Source organism: Larimichthys crocea, chromosome VIII (assembly GCF_000972845.2).
Source record: "Larimichthys crocea isolate SSNF chromosome VIII, L_crocea_2.0, whole genome shotgun sequence".
Lineage (NCBI taxonomy): Eukaryota > Metazoa > Chordata > Actinopteri > Sciaenidae > Larimichthys > Larimichthys crocea.
This window is the reverse complement of record NC_040018.1, coordinates 31,154,895-31,170,165: the sequence shown is the minus strand read 5'-3', so window position 1 is coordinate 31,170,165 and position 15,271 is coordinate 31,154,895. Positions and strand designations below refer to the sequence as shown.

General features: G+C 49.2%; 1 protein-coding gene across 2 annotated transcripts in view; it reads left to right on the top strand.

Moving 5' to 3' along the window:
• grk3 (G protein-coupled receptor kinase 3) overlaps nucleotides 1–15,271 on the top strand; it is a 70,012-nt gene that overhangs the window by 6,004 nt on the left and 48,737 nt on the right. Inside the window, exons 1-2 of one of the 2 annotated variants that reach the window (XM_027281177.1) lie at nucleotides 3,802–3,871; nucleotides 13,449–13,525. In XM_027281177.1, coding sequence (XP_027136978.1) covers nucleotides 3,807–3,871; nucleotides 13,449–13,525 — 142 coding nt within the window. In that variant the 5' untranslated portion in view covers nucleotides 3,802–3,806. Of the gene's footprint in view, nucleotides 1–3,801; nucleotides 3,872–13,448; nucleotides 13,526–15,271 lie in introns of those variants that run through there. The other variant, XM_027281176.1, reaches the window with a different exon arrangement.

Genomic DNA, 15,271 nt, shown 5'->3' with positions numbered 1-15,271 from the left:
CCATCCGCCGTATTCAGCAGTAACCAACCTCCCCACAGAGCCCTTTCCTCCCATGTGACCCCTTAACCTCTGACCCCTCATCGCCAGCTTCTCTGGCTGATAATAAACGTCTTTCTTAAACCTTAATGACTTCCAACAATGTATCCTGCTTTTCTGAAGAAGACAGGTATAACCATTCCACATTATTATTACAATCTGAGCGCTTCACACGATGATGACGATGATGGTGTAACTGAGGCGAGCTGGGGTCCAGTGTTTTGGAAAATAACGTGCAGATGAAAAAAAAAACACGAGTTGTCAATGGAGTTTATAGTTTATTAACACAGCGGTGAAGCTGATGGGGTCCATTCACGATTGGTCACTTTTATTTCGCTGCACTGAAGTCCACATGTCAACGTCCAGGCAAATGGTTGAACTTTAATGTGCTTTTTCTGCATGCTCAGTATTGACGCTAATCCTAACACATGTAACACACTTTATTTTCTAAAGTGCATTTCAAAACAGCAGTTACAAAGTGTTTTACAATAAAGGAAACCAACACTAATAATAAGTTAAAAGCAATAATCCGAATACAATCTGAATAAAGAGCCATTGCAAGCTCTGACTCTGACAGGTCAAGTCCACAGTAAAGTCTCTGTTACCTTTGTGTTCTGGACCAGACACAACCAGCAGGAGACTGAGAGAGGACAGAGGGCGCTGAACGATCAGCTAAATACCCCGTGAGGACTCTGTCTCTTCTCACTTGTCCAGACACTTTTGATAGGCTGCCTGGATCCTTGAAGGGATTTGCTCGGCTCGTCAGGCCTTAAACAGATGTAGCAGGTAATCGTGTTTAGGAAATAATGTGACTGGAGGCAGCGCGGTGGATGGAGACGGACTGGACCTCGACTCTTTATGATCTTATTTCCAGAGGACCCAAAACAAGTCCCACCATGAGGCAAAAAAACTGTTCAGGATATTTAATTTTGTTGCTGTTAAAAAACTGATCAAGAAAAGCTGCAGCTACATTTATGTAATCAGTTTTGCCTAAACGAACACATCTAAGAGCGAATATGATATTTAAACAGAGGACTGTAGACTGAAACTTTTTTTGCCTCTGATCCTTCTGTCCATGTGTTGTTATACCTGTAGGTGAAGCTGATTCGAACAAGTGAAACACGTGTAAAAGTTAAAGATGAGTCAGATATTACACAGTTACACGCGGTCGCTAATAATATTTTAAACACTTGGAGAATATTTAGATGTAAATCAGATTTTTTTCTGTGCTCGCAGGCTACCACCCATGTTGACTTACTTTGTTGCAGCTCTGCTTCTGTCACATAATTAAACCTCAGGAGCACTACCAGACTGGCCAGGAAAACGGACTGCGTGTCCGTGAAAGCACACATAAAACAACAACACTGTGTGTGTGTGTGTTGTGTGTGTGGTGTGTGTGGTGTGGTGTGTGGGGTTGTGTTGGACATCGACCGAAACACCTGACGTGTGTTGCTTGTAACCATGATAGACGGCGGCCGCGCTTCTTTATCATGAGAAATTAAAAACAACCCATGTTGCTTGCCCCCCACCCCACCCCACCCACCACCCAACACACACCCACCACCCACACACCCACCACCACACCCTACCGGTGGTTTTCCCCCTGCAAGCTCGGGTCGCTTTAAACACAAACGCCGCTGGCCTTCATGCCGGTCCACCTCCACCCTGCAGGGGACCCGCTCCGGGGTTTACGAGCCTCTCCCCGCCGCAGTGGGAGGAAGTTGAACACCAAAGCGAGTAGTGCCACGTGCGAGCACACACACACCATCACACACACATATATATATTATGATAATTATATAAATAGTATCACAGACACAATAGCATCGCAGAGGGACTGGAGTGATCCTGTGCCATTATTTGAGGAGCCGAGAGAACGAAGCTGATCGGCAGCGGAGCACTGAAATGAGCCGACCGAGAGCTCCAGGAGCTCGCGGGACAACACTCCAGGCCGGAGCCGCGCGGAGCAGCAGGCAGGCGGCCACGACGAGAGACGGCGGAGAGCCCGCAGCAGCAGCACCGTGTACCCAGGGGGAGGGGTGGGTCCCACTGTTGTCATCCACCACCCCTCCACCTCCCCCTCACCACTGGCTTTGCCTCACTCCTCGTCTTTTATCAGTAACCACGGCGACGAGAGGAGGGGCATGCAGTGTATCCGGTTAACGATAGGAGCAGCTCCCCCTCCTCCACACCACCCACCACCAACCAGCCGGCCTCAGCGTCACCGTCAGCCCCGCGGCGGTTAGCGTCCGTGCGGGGTCCTCCAACGCGAGCGAGGAGGGTAACCCCCGCCCCCCCCTACACCACCTCCACCACCACACACCGGACACACGCCCACCGTCCACCCGCTAAAACGCGCCCCGCCGCTCGGGGTGGTAACTCTTCTCACAACAGGGGCAGCTTATGGATTAATCTGAGGCGGTCTCTGGCTTCTTTTTTGACGCCGTTCGGCACTCTCGCGTAGCCGCTTTCGTGGCGTTATTTTCCGGACAACCGCTGGCTCCAGCAGACCCCCCCCCCCCCTCTCCCTCCTCCAGGAGCAGCCATTTCCCCCGCAGCCGTTAGCCGAGCGTTATTAAGTAAAATCCCGGTTGTTTGAAACCGAGCCACGTACGTTTAAAACACTTGCACAAACAACTACAAATATAAAAAACAACACGACAACAACCGCCAGTTTAGTGACCGTGCGTCACCGCTGGCGACAGGCGGCTCCCCGCGGTATGTATTTTTTAGTTAAACTTAATAAAAACTCGATGTATAAACTTGATTAAATCACTCGCATAGTTCAGCCTCGGCGGCTAGCAGGGTTAGCTCGCGAAAAGCTAGCGTGGTGGCTAACTAAAACTTAGCCCGAAATATCGACGCTGCCCGGCGGGCTTTAGGTTTGTTAATTAACCCGCCTTTAATTCTTTAATTGGATTGGACCTCCTTGGTGCTTTTAATTTAAAATTAAAAAAGAAAAAGCTTCTTTAAAAGGTTTAATTGTTTTTTTTTCTTTTTTTTTCCTTCGGGGACATTGTGTGATGATTGATGAGCCGTTAGGGACCGTGAACGTTACACAGAAGGAAAGAGGGCAGTGAACGCACCACGACCACAACACGCGGCGTCGTGTTCCTCCAATTTTGTGTTTTGTTGTTTTTTTCAAACTGCTTTTTAACACGTTTTCTATTCACCGGAGAGTATTTTATTACATCAGATGTTTCAGGTTTACACATCGAGGGAAGCCGCGCAGACACCTGCTCCGACTGTCTTGCCGCCGCTTTGCTCCGTCAGCTCGCCGGGAAATTGACATTTGTTTGCAGCAGCTGTGGAGACAGACAGGAGGACCGGGACAGTGTCCCCCCGCCTGCAGAGACACACCTGACAGCATCACCCTGCTTTATTATTCATTACAGCATATTTCTTGGCAGTAAATTGGATTATAAGGAGCCACCTCCACCCTGATGTCTTCCCTCCTCTCCTCCACCATGACGGGCCTGAAGCGCAGACTGCACGGCCGGAGACTACGCCACCCTTCCCCGCTCTCTCAGCGCTTCACCCCGCTGTCACGCCACCTTTTTTCGGGAGAGGGGGAAAAAAACAAAGTGGGGTGGTGGATGTTTGTTGTTGGGGTCGTATCAGCCGGTGCCGGGCTGTGGTGTTGGGGTGCCCCCACCCTGGCAGAACCCACCCTCCACCCTCCGTGTGTTGTGACTGTGTTTCACTGTGTGACCGCTGAAGATGGCGGACCTCGAGGCGGTGCTGGCTGATGTCAGTATCTATCGATGGCGATGGAGAAGAGCAAGTCCACTCCAGCCAGCCAGGGCGAGCAGAAGATCATCCTGCCCGAGCCCAGGTACCACACACACACACACACACACACACCCACACACACACACACACACACGTTGTTGTCTTTGTGCATGGCTCTGCAGCCTGACAGGGAGGTGGAGGTGGATGGTGGAGGCGTGCTTCCTCTCTCTCTCCCTCAAACCTGTGACTGTGGATGCAATTGCAAAGTGAAACTGCCACACACACACACACAACACACACACACACACACACACACACACACAACACACCACTTTGCATACTGTTTTTTAACACCACTCACCAACAGGTTAAGCAAATGTGGCATCGCTTCCTGGAGGTTTGGAGCAGGACAGTGACGGGTGTGTGTGTGTGTGTGTCAGACGTGTGCTGGAGGTGGAGGTGGGATGCTGCTGCTGCTGCTGCTGTGGTGGTGTTAAACGCAGCGTGAGCCCGTTTGATGCAGCTCTGATCTGAAACCACCCCACTCCTGTTTTTAGCTCTCAGCCCCAGCGTGAGCGTGGGACTACACCTCCGATCTGATTTGAAATTAAAACAACCACCCGAGCCGCCAACGTGTACTACACGACTGCCCGTCCTTTTGTCCGTGCGACGCAGCGCTCTGTCTCTGTCTCTCTGTCTCCTCAGCTTCTCTCTTTTTGGTCGGCGGTGCGCGTGAGAATCGGCCTGAAGGGATGTGGGTTTGAAAATAGGTTATCGAGAGAGAGGAGTCGTTTCCATGCCAGGGCTCTTGTGTCAGTGATAACCTGTGTGTGTGTGTGTGTGTGTGTGTGGTGTGTGTGTGTGTGTGTTGGCACCACTGTCAGATTTCATCGTGTTCACGGTGGAAACACCTCGGGCCCTCGTCCTCAGAGTCACCTGACGAGAATATTTCCTCTAATGAAGTGGTTTGAGCTGGAAATCGACCAGCTCAAACCACTTCATTAGAGGAAATATTCTAGAGTAATTAATGTGCCGGCCTACGTCGCGCGGCATTTCACACATTACAGGCTGCAAAGATCTCGTTTGTCTGGGTGTGTTTTTGCTAAATGTGGCTTCAGATAGTCGCTGGTTTCGGTTCGCGTCACCGCGGTATGAAAATGAACTCGCAGACCGCCGAGTGTTCACAGCGAGAGCAGAGGAGTCGATGTTGTTTCATCCCCCATCGTGCTCAGAGCGAGCGGAAGAGAAGCACAAAAAACCTGCAGTTCCTCTAACGTCCACCTGAGGCTGGCTCCAGAAGTGTCTCCATAAGTCCCCATGTCCAAATGTCCAACTTCACAGCAGAAATAAACATGTTACAGCCTGGTACAAAAAAACAGTTTTTGGTCTCTGTTAGCTAATTTCCCCATTCATGACGGCGAACGTCACGGAGACTACGTCCAGGTTTTAGACAGTCTGCGGGGACGTCACTGAGACTACGTCCAGTTTTAGACAGTCTGTGGGGACCTCACAGAGACTACGTCCAGGTTTTAGTACAGTCTGTGGGGACCTCACAGAGACTACGTCCATGTTTTGACAGTCTGTGGGGACCTCACGGAGACCACGGATCCAAGGTTTAGACAGTCTGTGGGGACTCACGAGACTACGTCCATGTTTTAGGACAGTCTGTGGGGACTCACGGAGACGACGTCCAGGTTTAGACAGTCCTGCGGGTTTTTTTTCACTACTGGGACTACGTCCAGGTTAGGACAGTCTGCGGGGACGTCAAGGAGACTAAGTCCGGTAGACAGTTTGGCTCGAGACTAGTCCTTTAGGCAGTCTGGGGGGACGTCTTGGTAGCTAAGTCTGGTACAACAAAACGTTTTTGGTCTCTGTAGCAATTTCCCCGTCATTGACAACTTTACTGAGGGTGATTTCTATACAACTCACCTGTTCACATATATTAGGCTTAAAAGTTATCGGGTTAAGAGGTGGGACAATTTGATTGACAGGTGGGCGTGGTTACAGGTGGACCAGGCCTTCACTCTCTTCGAACTCTCGTTCAATCCAAAGACGATGGAATTTGAACTTTCGTCGTTCGTGCAGAAATCTGCCGTCAGGTTTCATGTACGCGAAAACGTCTCGACAGCAGAGAAGCTACGTGTGTTTTAGAATAACGACATGAATATTGGACAAACTGGACTTTTGGGTCAAACTAATTTGCTTGAACGAGGACGAGCAGCGCCGCCGACGGTCATTCAGACTGTGGAAGGAAACACGGAGCGAAAACTGTTTCCAGCCTGCAGGCTCCAGACTGTGCTGACAAGGTTTTCCAGGAAGTTGTGTGGACGTCTTGTCTCTGGTGAACGTGTCGAGGTTGAACCTCGTGGAGTTGGTTTGTTGACGTCGCCTCGTATCTCGGGTTTCGTGGCCAAGTTGTACCGAGCGTAATGGTCACACGAGATGATGGACGGATGAGCCGAGCCACTTTCCCCTGAGGGAGACACGTCGGTTTGTTTAATTAAAGTTTGAAGTCATTAATGCAAGCGAGACAGAAACCGTGTTGGACATCTGAACGTGGGGACTTATGGAGCCAGCTCGAGTGGACCGTTACCCTTCAGGAGAACAGAAACCTGAACTCAGCTCAGGACGAACTTTGATTTAAAACGATCGTACGTTAATGAGCTGAAGAAGACGCAGACACTTATTGAGTCCCCGTCATCGATTCATTCGGATCAGAACACGTCAGTGTGGATTAATCTGCAGACGCTCCAAATGTTTCATGATGTGATCCGTGAACAGACTGTAAGACTGTAAAGAGGAGTGAGGGGTCTTCAGTCGGAATCCAAATAAACATTTAAATCATCTTGATGGACCGGTCGGTCTGCGGTGCTGCTGTTCACGTCCTCTCGTGAAGGTGTCACATCGTGGACACAGAAGAAGAACCAAACAGGCCGTGTGTGTTTGGATCTATAACCGGATCATCTCGTCTGACACCGGCCAGCATATTGAGTTCAGCGCTCTCGTTAGACGCTCCTCGTTAGACGCTCTAATCCGAGGATCTGGCATCCATGTGGCACCGAGGTGCCGTGGTAACCCCGCGGCCGCTCGGCTGATTAACGTTATCAGTGAGATCACCTGTTCATGGTGTGTGTGACGGGACACGGCTGAGTCAGATACGAGCTGTGTTATTTACTGCAGGCCGATGGAAAGCAGTGATTCCAACACGGTTTAGCTCGTCTTCATCCGATGGACGACGGACCGCGCGTGACGTCTGCAGACGACTGGATGAACTTGTCGTGCAATGGGCTCGGATTCAGCAGCAGGCAGCAGTGCAGTGCATGTGTGAAGCTCTCCGCCTGCAGCAGTTTAAATGTGGCACTTTGCAGATCCGTGGTGCTGCCACATTCTCCGCAGGGCCGAGTCTGTGTCCTCTGGCAGCGACGGTGGACTTTGACAGCAACACCTGGAGGCAGCGAGATGACAGAGAGGCGTTCAGTGGGTGGAGGAGGGAGGGCGTCAGAGAGAGCGCCACAGCAGAGACCAGACATGACGGAGTTATCCGGGAGGTGGAGGTGGAAGTGATAAACAGAGTGTGAGACGGACGGAGATCGAGCCAGAGCGTCTCTTTGTCCTCAAAACACGACATGTCCAACTGTCCTCTGAGCAGGTGTCCCTCTTTACGTGTGGTGTGTGTGTGTGTGTGTGGTGTGGTGTGTGTGTGTGTGTGTGTGTTGTGTGTGTGTGTGTGTGTGTGTGTGGTGATATATGAAGTGTGTCACACCAAAAACATGGACGCTACGGGACCGAACCAGTTCTGACCTCGTAAACTTCAAACACGACAGAAACCAAATAAACAACAAACAAACTAAAAGTCACAAAAACTGTCTTATTAGTCTTTAGTCTTTAGTCTTAGTAGTCTTTAGTCTTTAGTCTTATTAGTCTTTAGTCTTATTAGTCTTCAGTCTTATTAGTCTTCAGTCTTATTAGTCTTTCGTCTTTAGTCTTATTAGTCTTTAGTCTTTAGTCTTATTAGTCTTTCGTCTTTAGTCTTATTAGTCTTTAGTCTTATTAGTCTTTCGTCTTTAGTCTTATTAGTCTTTAGTCTTATTAGTCTTTGGTCTTATTAGTCTTTAGTCATTAGTCTTATTAGTCTTTGTCTTATTAGTCTTTGTCTTTAGTCTATATCTTTAGTCTATTAGTCTTTGTCTTATTAGTCTTTCGTCTTAGTCTTATTAGCTTGTCTTATTAGTCTTTAGTCATAGTCTTATTAGTCTTTGGTTCTTCTTAGTCTTTAGTCTTTAGTCTTATTAGTCTTTGGTCTTATTCGTCTTTAGTCTTTAGTCTTCTTAGTTATATAGTCTTATTAGTCTTTAGTCTTATTAGTTTTTAGTCTTAGTCTTATTAGTTTTAGTCTTATTAGTCTTTAGTCTTATTAGTCTTTAGTCTTATCTTATTAGTCTTTCGTTTTATTAGTCTTTATCTTAGTCTTCTTAGTCTTAGTCTATTAGTCTTTGGTCTTATTAGTCTTTCGTACTTAGTCGTATTAGTCCTTGGTTTATTAGTCTTTAGTCTATTGTCTTATTAGTCTTTGTCTTATTAGTCTTTAGTCCTTTAGTCTTATTAGTCTTTGTCTTTTAGTCTTTAGTCTTTAGTCTTATTAGTCCATTAGTCTTATTAGTCTTTAGTCTTATTAGTTTTTTAGTCTTATTGTCTTATTAGTCTTTTTTTTAGTCTTTGTCTTACATAAAATCTTAATTCGTCGAGTTAATCGCTTGAGTAGCGACGTCCTGTCAGCTGATAATGAACAACAGCCGAGCTACACTTTGGACGCTACATCAGCAGACTGTCCTAAAACCTGGACGTAGTCTCTGAGACGTTCCCTGCCAGACTGTCTAAAACCTGGACGTAGTCTCTGAGACGTCCCCGCGGACTGTCTAAAACCTGGACGTAGTCTCTGTGACGTCCCCGCAGACTGTCTAAAACCTGGACGTAGTCTCTGAGACGTCCCCGCAGACTGTCTAAAACCTGGACGTAGTCTCCGTGACGTCCCCGCAGACTGTCTAAAACCTGGACGTAGTCTCTGTGACGTCCCCGCAGACTGTCTAAAACCTGGACATAGTCTCCGTGACGTCCCCGCAGACTGTCTAAAACCTGGACGTAGTCTCTGTGACGTCCCCGCAGACTGTCTAAAACCTGGACGTAGTCTCCGTGACGTCCCCGCAGACTGTCTAAAACCTGGACGTAGTCTCTGTGACGTCCCCGCAGACTGTCTAAAACCTGGACGTAGTCTCTGTCGTCATGGTTCCGTCACCTCGCGGCCCGTTTGAGTCCAGTCTGTCTGTCTCTGTAGATTTGCCGTGTTGAACAGTCTCTGTCTTCAGCTCATCGAGGAATCTGAAGTGAAGCCAGAACTTCTTTGTGGATTAACAGGACCGGATCGCTCCGTTTGTCTTTGCTGCCGTTCACGCCCGCTCAGTCCTGCAGCAGGAAAAACTGGTTCCAGAGTCTGACCTGTTCTCCAGGTGCAGAGTCGCTCGTGTCTGCAGTGATCTTCATCCTCAGGACGATTAACGGTGAAATAAACGTGATCAACACGCTTCAGTTACGGACACGCGTGTCAATATGTTAAACACTTCCTGCAGAGCTGCTGCGTCAGCTGCTCGACCTAAAAACAAAGAGCCAGCAGAGAAAGTGTTAAAATCTGCACGTACTCTGACCTTTAAGTCAGACACACACACACACACACACACACACACACACACACTCTGGGTTTGAATTCTGTTTAAATATAGGAACGCAGCCCGAGTACAGAATAAAGGTATGCACCGACATGCAGGCGTGTATGTAGGTCAGGGTCTCCCACCGCCAGGGCGCCGCTTTGTCATCGCAGCGATGGCTGCTGGGGTTTGATTTATTTTTTTTTTTTTAAAAAGGTCACGGAAACGTTCCCGTGCTTCAGCTGCTGGAGCTGATGTAACGTTTGGATCGCATCCTCCCAGCCAGCTCAGTCGGCTGGAGGTGTACCTGTGGTCCAAACGCTGCAGGTGTCCGCTTGTCTCGCAGAGTTTTCTAGTGACTCATGTAAATTATTGTCAATGAGCGTCGTCAGGGCGATAAAACCAACAAACTGTTGATCTAGATTAAAGATGGTCCCGATGGAGGACGTGGCTCATATCGGACTGAACATGTTCAGTTATTTCCCTTCGGTTTTTATCGGTGAACATGGAACGCATCACGAATCCGTGCCCGGTGGAGTTTAACCACGACACTTCTTGATTTCTCGAATTTGAAAAAAATGGATTCATTATTTGAGTTACAGACAGAAATGTTCGGCTTTGTGTTGATGAATGAAATCTGTCTAAACATTATCAACAATAACAGACTGCAGATCCGTGACATCAGTTCTTCTTCTTCCACCTCCCGGCTGATCTCAAACTGGGCAAAGAGCCGTCTTGATTATCAATAGATAATCTATCTGGTGATACGTTATCAGCAGCGAGGGTTGGGCGACAGTCTGACGGACGTTTACAGCCGCAGTTTTCTGCGTTTATGGTGTTACGGTGTAGCTCGTGACTTCAGAGCTACGACCTGTGTCGGTGTTTTCACTCGGAGCTTCAGCCCTGCAGCAGTGCCGGTGTTCCCGCTGTGGTTTATCACCGTATAACCGCACACGAGCGCACGTTTAATGAGCTATAACCACAGAACATGGTGATACAGCGTGCCACATTTGTTCACACGTGACGGCACGCCACCATACATGTTCAGCGTCATGGCAACCCCCCCCGTAGATAGTACTGCCTTATTTATCACGCTGTGCCAGCAGTCAGCCTGTCACTCAGACGCAGCGGGAGACTCTCCGGTCATCTGCTCCCAGAAGCCAGCGTCCATGTTGTTGTTGTTGTTGTTGTTGTTGTTGCATCACGACGAGCTCTGCGACACACTGAGCGGGACTTTCTTTATGTCGACGTTTGTTAAAAGAATCGCTCGTGCGGTTCACGGTGACGTTTGTTTCCATCACAGCCGACCTCGCCGACCGTGCCCCTGTTACAGTAATATCTTAATATGGCGGCAAGCTGTCACAGAAATGATCCCGAGTCAGCTGCTCATGATTCAGCGCGCACACACACACACACACACACACACACACACACACACACACACACACACACACACAGGCCTCCTCTGAAAGAGGAAGTGTTTACTTCCTAGGTTCTTGTTCCTGTCGCCGCGGCTCTGCAGCTGAAACGCTGCATCCACTCCTCGTTCCCGCTCCTCCTCCTCCTCCTCCTCCTCCTCCTCCTCCTCCTGCTCCCATGAATAAACTCGGCCTGCTCTGCTGCCCGGTAACATTCACACAAGCAGCCCAGTCACCGGTCTGCGCCTCCGTTTGTGCCGGTTCTGCCTGAAGTCGGTGTGCTGCGAGCGGCCGGATGGTCGGACACTCGGTCAGCGTTAAGTTGTACGTGTGGTTCATGTTTATAATTTTACAGTCCGATGCTCAAACCGAGACAACACGACAGCAGGAAGTTCATAACATGACGCTGAGACTCTCTGGTCTGGTCATGTGATCGCGAAGTGGTCCCCAGTGCGTCGACGGTTCATGGAAAATGTTTGTGACGTAAAGTGAGCTCTGCACCAAACATGACCTTGTTAAAATGCCTGATTCTGGTTCTGATCCAATAAAAAAGCAAAACTCAATTAATCAATTAATGTATTCGTCATCGCTCCGCTCTGCCTGCCTGTCTTGGCGTCTTCCTCTGGGCCGAGCTCGTCCCTGATTGGTCGGATGCAGGTCGTTAGTCCGGCTCTTGGCTCTGATTGGTTGTTGTTTTCACCGAGGTCCGAGTCATTTTCTTCAGTAACAGTGTTTGATGTTAGGAAACTGCACCAACACGTCAAAACAATAATCTATTTTAAAACTAACGAGCTTCATCAGAGAGCTGCTTCATTCTCGTGTCGACCTTTAACCTCGGACGTGTTAACCCACTGAAGGAAAAGCTGACTCATCGTTTCCTTAAATGTTGATCAGTCGATGAAAGAACGAGTCGTCAGCGTCTTTGATCGTCTCTGATTTCCTCCGAACTGATCGCAGCCGTTCCGGTCAACGTTTCAAAGTCGACCAGAAGCCGCAGTCTGTTTCCGTCAACCCGCCCGAGCTGACGGGAAGTAAGAGCAGGAACGGCATCGAGAATCTGATAGATTTTCAAAATAAAACGCCCTGTGCATTCGTACATATGATGCACACGAACCAGAGAAAGTTAACAAAGTCTGGAGGGAAGGAAACGTTTCTGAAACGCTCCTGACGGAGGTGGAGTCTCGTTGCGGTTCTGGCTTTAGTGCCTTTGGTGGTCACGTTTTGAATTTGAAGTGTGCGTCCTCCTCGTCCCGTCGCACACACGGCGAGCTCCCACAGCGTTTGTAGCATCGGGCAGCACAGTTTAGGGAAACGAGTCCCACACAGTCTGTCGAACATTTGAATGGCAAATGTGCGGCTTCACTGTAACAAGAGAGATCTCTTGTACGGTGTTTATTTTAGCACATCCTCAGATCTCAGACTCGGGTCTGAGGCCGTTTTTCTGAGACTGGGTGACTTCTAGGCGACTCTGATGCCTTTTCGTTTGAGTCTGAGATCTGAGGATGAACACCGTACTCTTGTTGAGGCGTCACGTCATGTGACCACGATACAAACCGTGACCAAAGTTTGAATCTTTTGAAATCTTTTATTTGCATTTTCCAAAGTAAGACCCGTCACAACAATCAGCGTTTTTTTGTAAATTCACGGTTTATTCTCATAAATTCCCGTTAATTCCCATGGAAAGTTTCCAATTTTGAAAATTCCCAGAATCAGCAAACAGCGAGAAGAACACGGAGGCCTCCTCGTCTGGTTAAAGTGACGTTTGATTTCTTCCTGCTGCAGTCAGCTGATGAAACTTTAAATCTGACGCAGGTCGACGCTTCAGTCTCAGAGACAAACAGAGAAACTCGTCTGTGATGAAGTGAAACATTGAACGTGTCGTCAGTAAAAACATTTCATCGTGTAATCGACATCACGTCCGTCCGCCGAGGCTCGTTCAGTCTGATTGTTTGTGAGAAAACATTCGCTCGGCGCTGCAGCCGGTTATTAAAGGGCTCTGAATTATTGATGCTGTGTTCACATCACGTCCATAACTCAGACGACGCGCCTGCAGGTCATGTGACTTCTTTTTATTTTTTATGTCGGATCCTGGAAGTCAAAGTTCTTTGTGAGCGCGTCGGACCTCGCCACGCTGAGGTGTGTGTGTGTGTGTGTGTGTGTGTGTGTGTGTGTGTGCGTGTGCAGGTGAAGCCCGGGCCGCTCTCCCTCCGGTGCACGCCGGGTGCTGGCGTGGTGTTAATGGGCCCGTGGAGGAGGCGCTAATTGATTCATTCTCCCGACTCTCCTTCTCATTATCACCCGTTCCCTGGGCAGCATGTCTCTCTCCAGGTTCTCCCCTCACAGCCTCCCACGTGTCCCTCACCTCCCTCCCTCCCCTCGCTCTGACTGTCAGGGGACAGGTGGCCTGGGAGAGTCCCAAACTGAGGCCAGGATCCTGGCTGGAAGGTGGAGATGGATGGAGGACGGATGGATGTGTTGTTGTTGTTGTTGTTGCACCTGGCTGAGTGAACTAATAGTGACGGTGTTATTAACCCCCCCTCTCCTCCCCTCTCTGTGTCCACAGTATTCGCAGCGTGATGCAGAAGTACCTCGAGGAGAGAGACGAGCTGACGTTCGACAAAATCTTCAACCAGAAAATCGGTAAGTCCTGACGTTTCCACGGCGACGGCCGCTCGTGCCGACCAATCGTGAAGTAACCTCGCTGCGTGGCAGAGGTCATGACCACAGACTGGACGTAGTCTCAGTGAAGCGGCCATGTTTGTAGTCCTCCCTCTGCCGCCTCCTGGCTGATCTAAGAATGAATGAACGTCGCCCACCTGTCAGTCAAAGCGTCCACGCTCTTAATCCTGCATAACTTTAAGCCTTAATATAATGTGAACAGGTGAGTTGTATATAAATTCACCCTCAGTACAGTTGTCATGAACGGGGAAATTAGCTACAGAGACCAAAACTGTTTTTTGTACCAGGCTGTAAACATGTTTATTTCTGCTGTGAAGTTTTGAACATGGGGACTTATGGAGACTGACTCGTCACGTGTCCACAGATCAGAAACATTTTGACGCCGTCATGTGTCGGTGGTCGTCTCTGTTTGTGTTCGCCGCTGTCGTGTCCTGCTTCCTCTGGTCGGCGGCGGCGGTGCCTCTCTGTGTTTCCATTCTGAGCAGTCGGGCTGAGCGCCAGCAGCGGCGGCGTACCGGGGGGACCGCCGCCGCCCTGCAGGCTTCTGCTAGCTTTACTTACTGTTCTCAGTCTGAGCCCCCCTGTGACAACACACTGCGTTAATTCTCCCTGCTGCCGCTCCTCCTCCTCCTCCTCCTCCTCCTCCTCCTCCTCTTTGTCTGCAGCTCACACTCTTTATTTCACCTCATACTTCCTCTCTTCTGCTGTGTGTGTGTGTGTGTGTGTGTGTGTGTGTGTGTGTTCCCAGGTGATGTTCGTCACATGTCACTTCCCTTTTTGTTCAGTGTGATAGGCCAGAACGTTTCACTTCTGTTCTTCCGTCAATCCGCCACAGAAACATTAATCAGCATCTTTTTTTTCTTCTTTTTTTTGCTACGTCACCTTTCCTCAGACGTGTCGTGGTTGTCTGGTGTCGCTGTAAACTGAATCTGTTTGGAACGCGGCCCGGTCGAAGCCGGCAGCCCGATAATGTCACGTCGAGCTCCGGGGAGCTGAATGTCATATTTCACTATTCTGACATTTAATCCACCAAAAACAACGACGGCGTGTGCTCGCTCCTGATTGGTCCTGGAGACACTTTAAGCATCCTCCAATCAGGAGAGGTTTCCCTGACAACACACACACACACACACACACACACACACACTCAGCGTGTGCTGATCACAGATCAGGTCGTTTAACGTGTTATAAAATTCATTTCTATAATTTAACCGTGTGTTCAGAGCGGCGTGTCCGCCCGCTCACACACTTTCCGTGGACCCGGCACGTCGCGTGCCTCCGTAGCGGCACCGTCAGCCGGGCGGCGTGTTCGCGTCTTCGCCTGTGATCCGTCCCGTCCGCCGTGATATAAAACAGAAAATCACGTCCTCACACTTTCAGTGAATATCTGGTGTGATGTTTATCGCGTCTACGTCATCGCTCCGCTCTGACTTCCTGTCTTGGCGTCTTCCTCTGGGCCGAGCTCGTCCCTGATTGGTCGGATGCAGGTCGTTAGTCCGGCTCTTGGCTCTGATTGGTTGTTGTTTTCTCCCGAATGTTTTCACCGAGGTCCGAGTCATTTTCTTCAGTAACAGTGTTTGATGTTAGGAAACTGCACCAACACGTCAAAACAATAATCTATTTTAAAACTAACGAGCTTCATTCTCGTGTCGACCTTTAACCTCGGACATGTTAACCCACTGAAGGAAAAGCTGACTCATCGTTTCC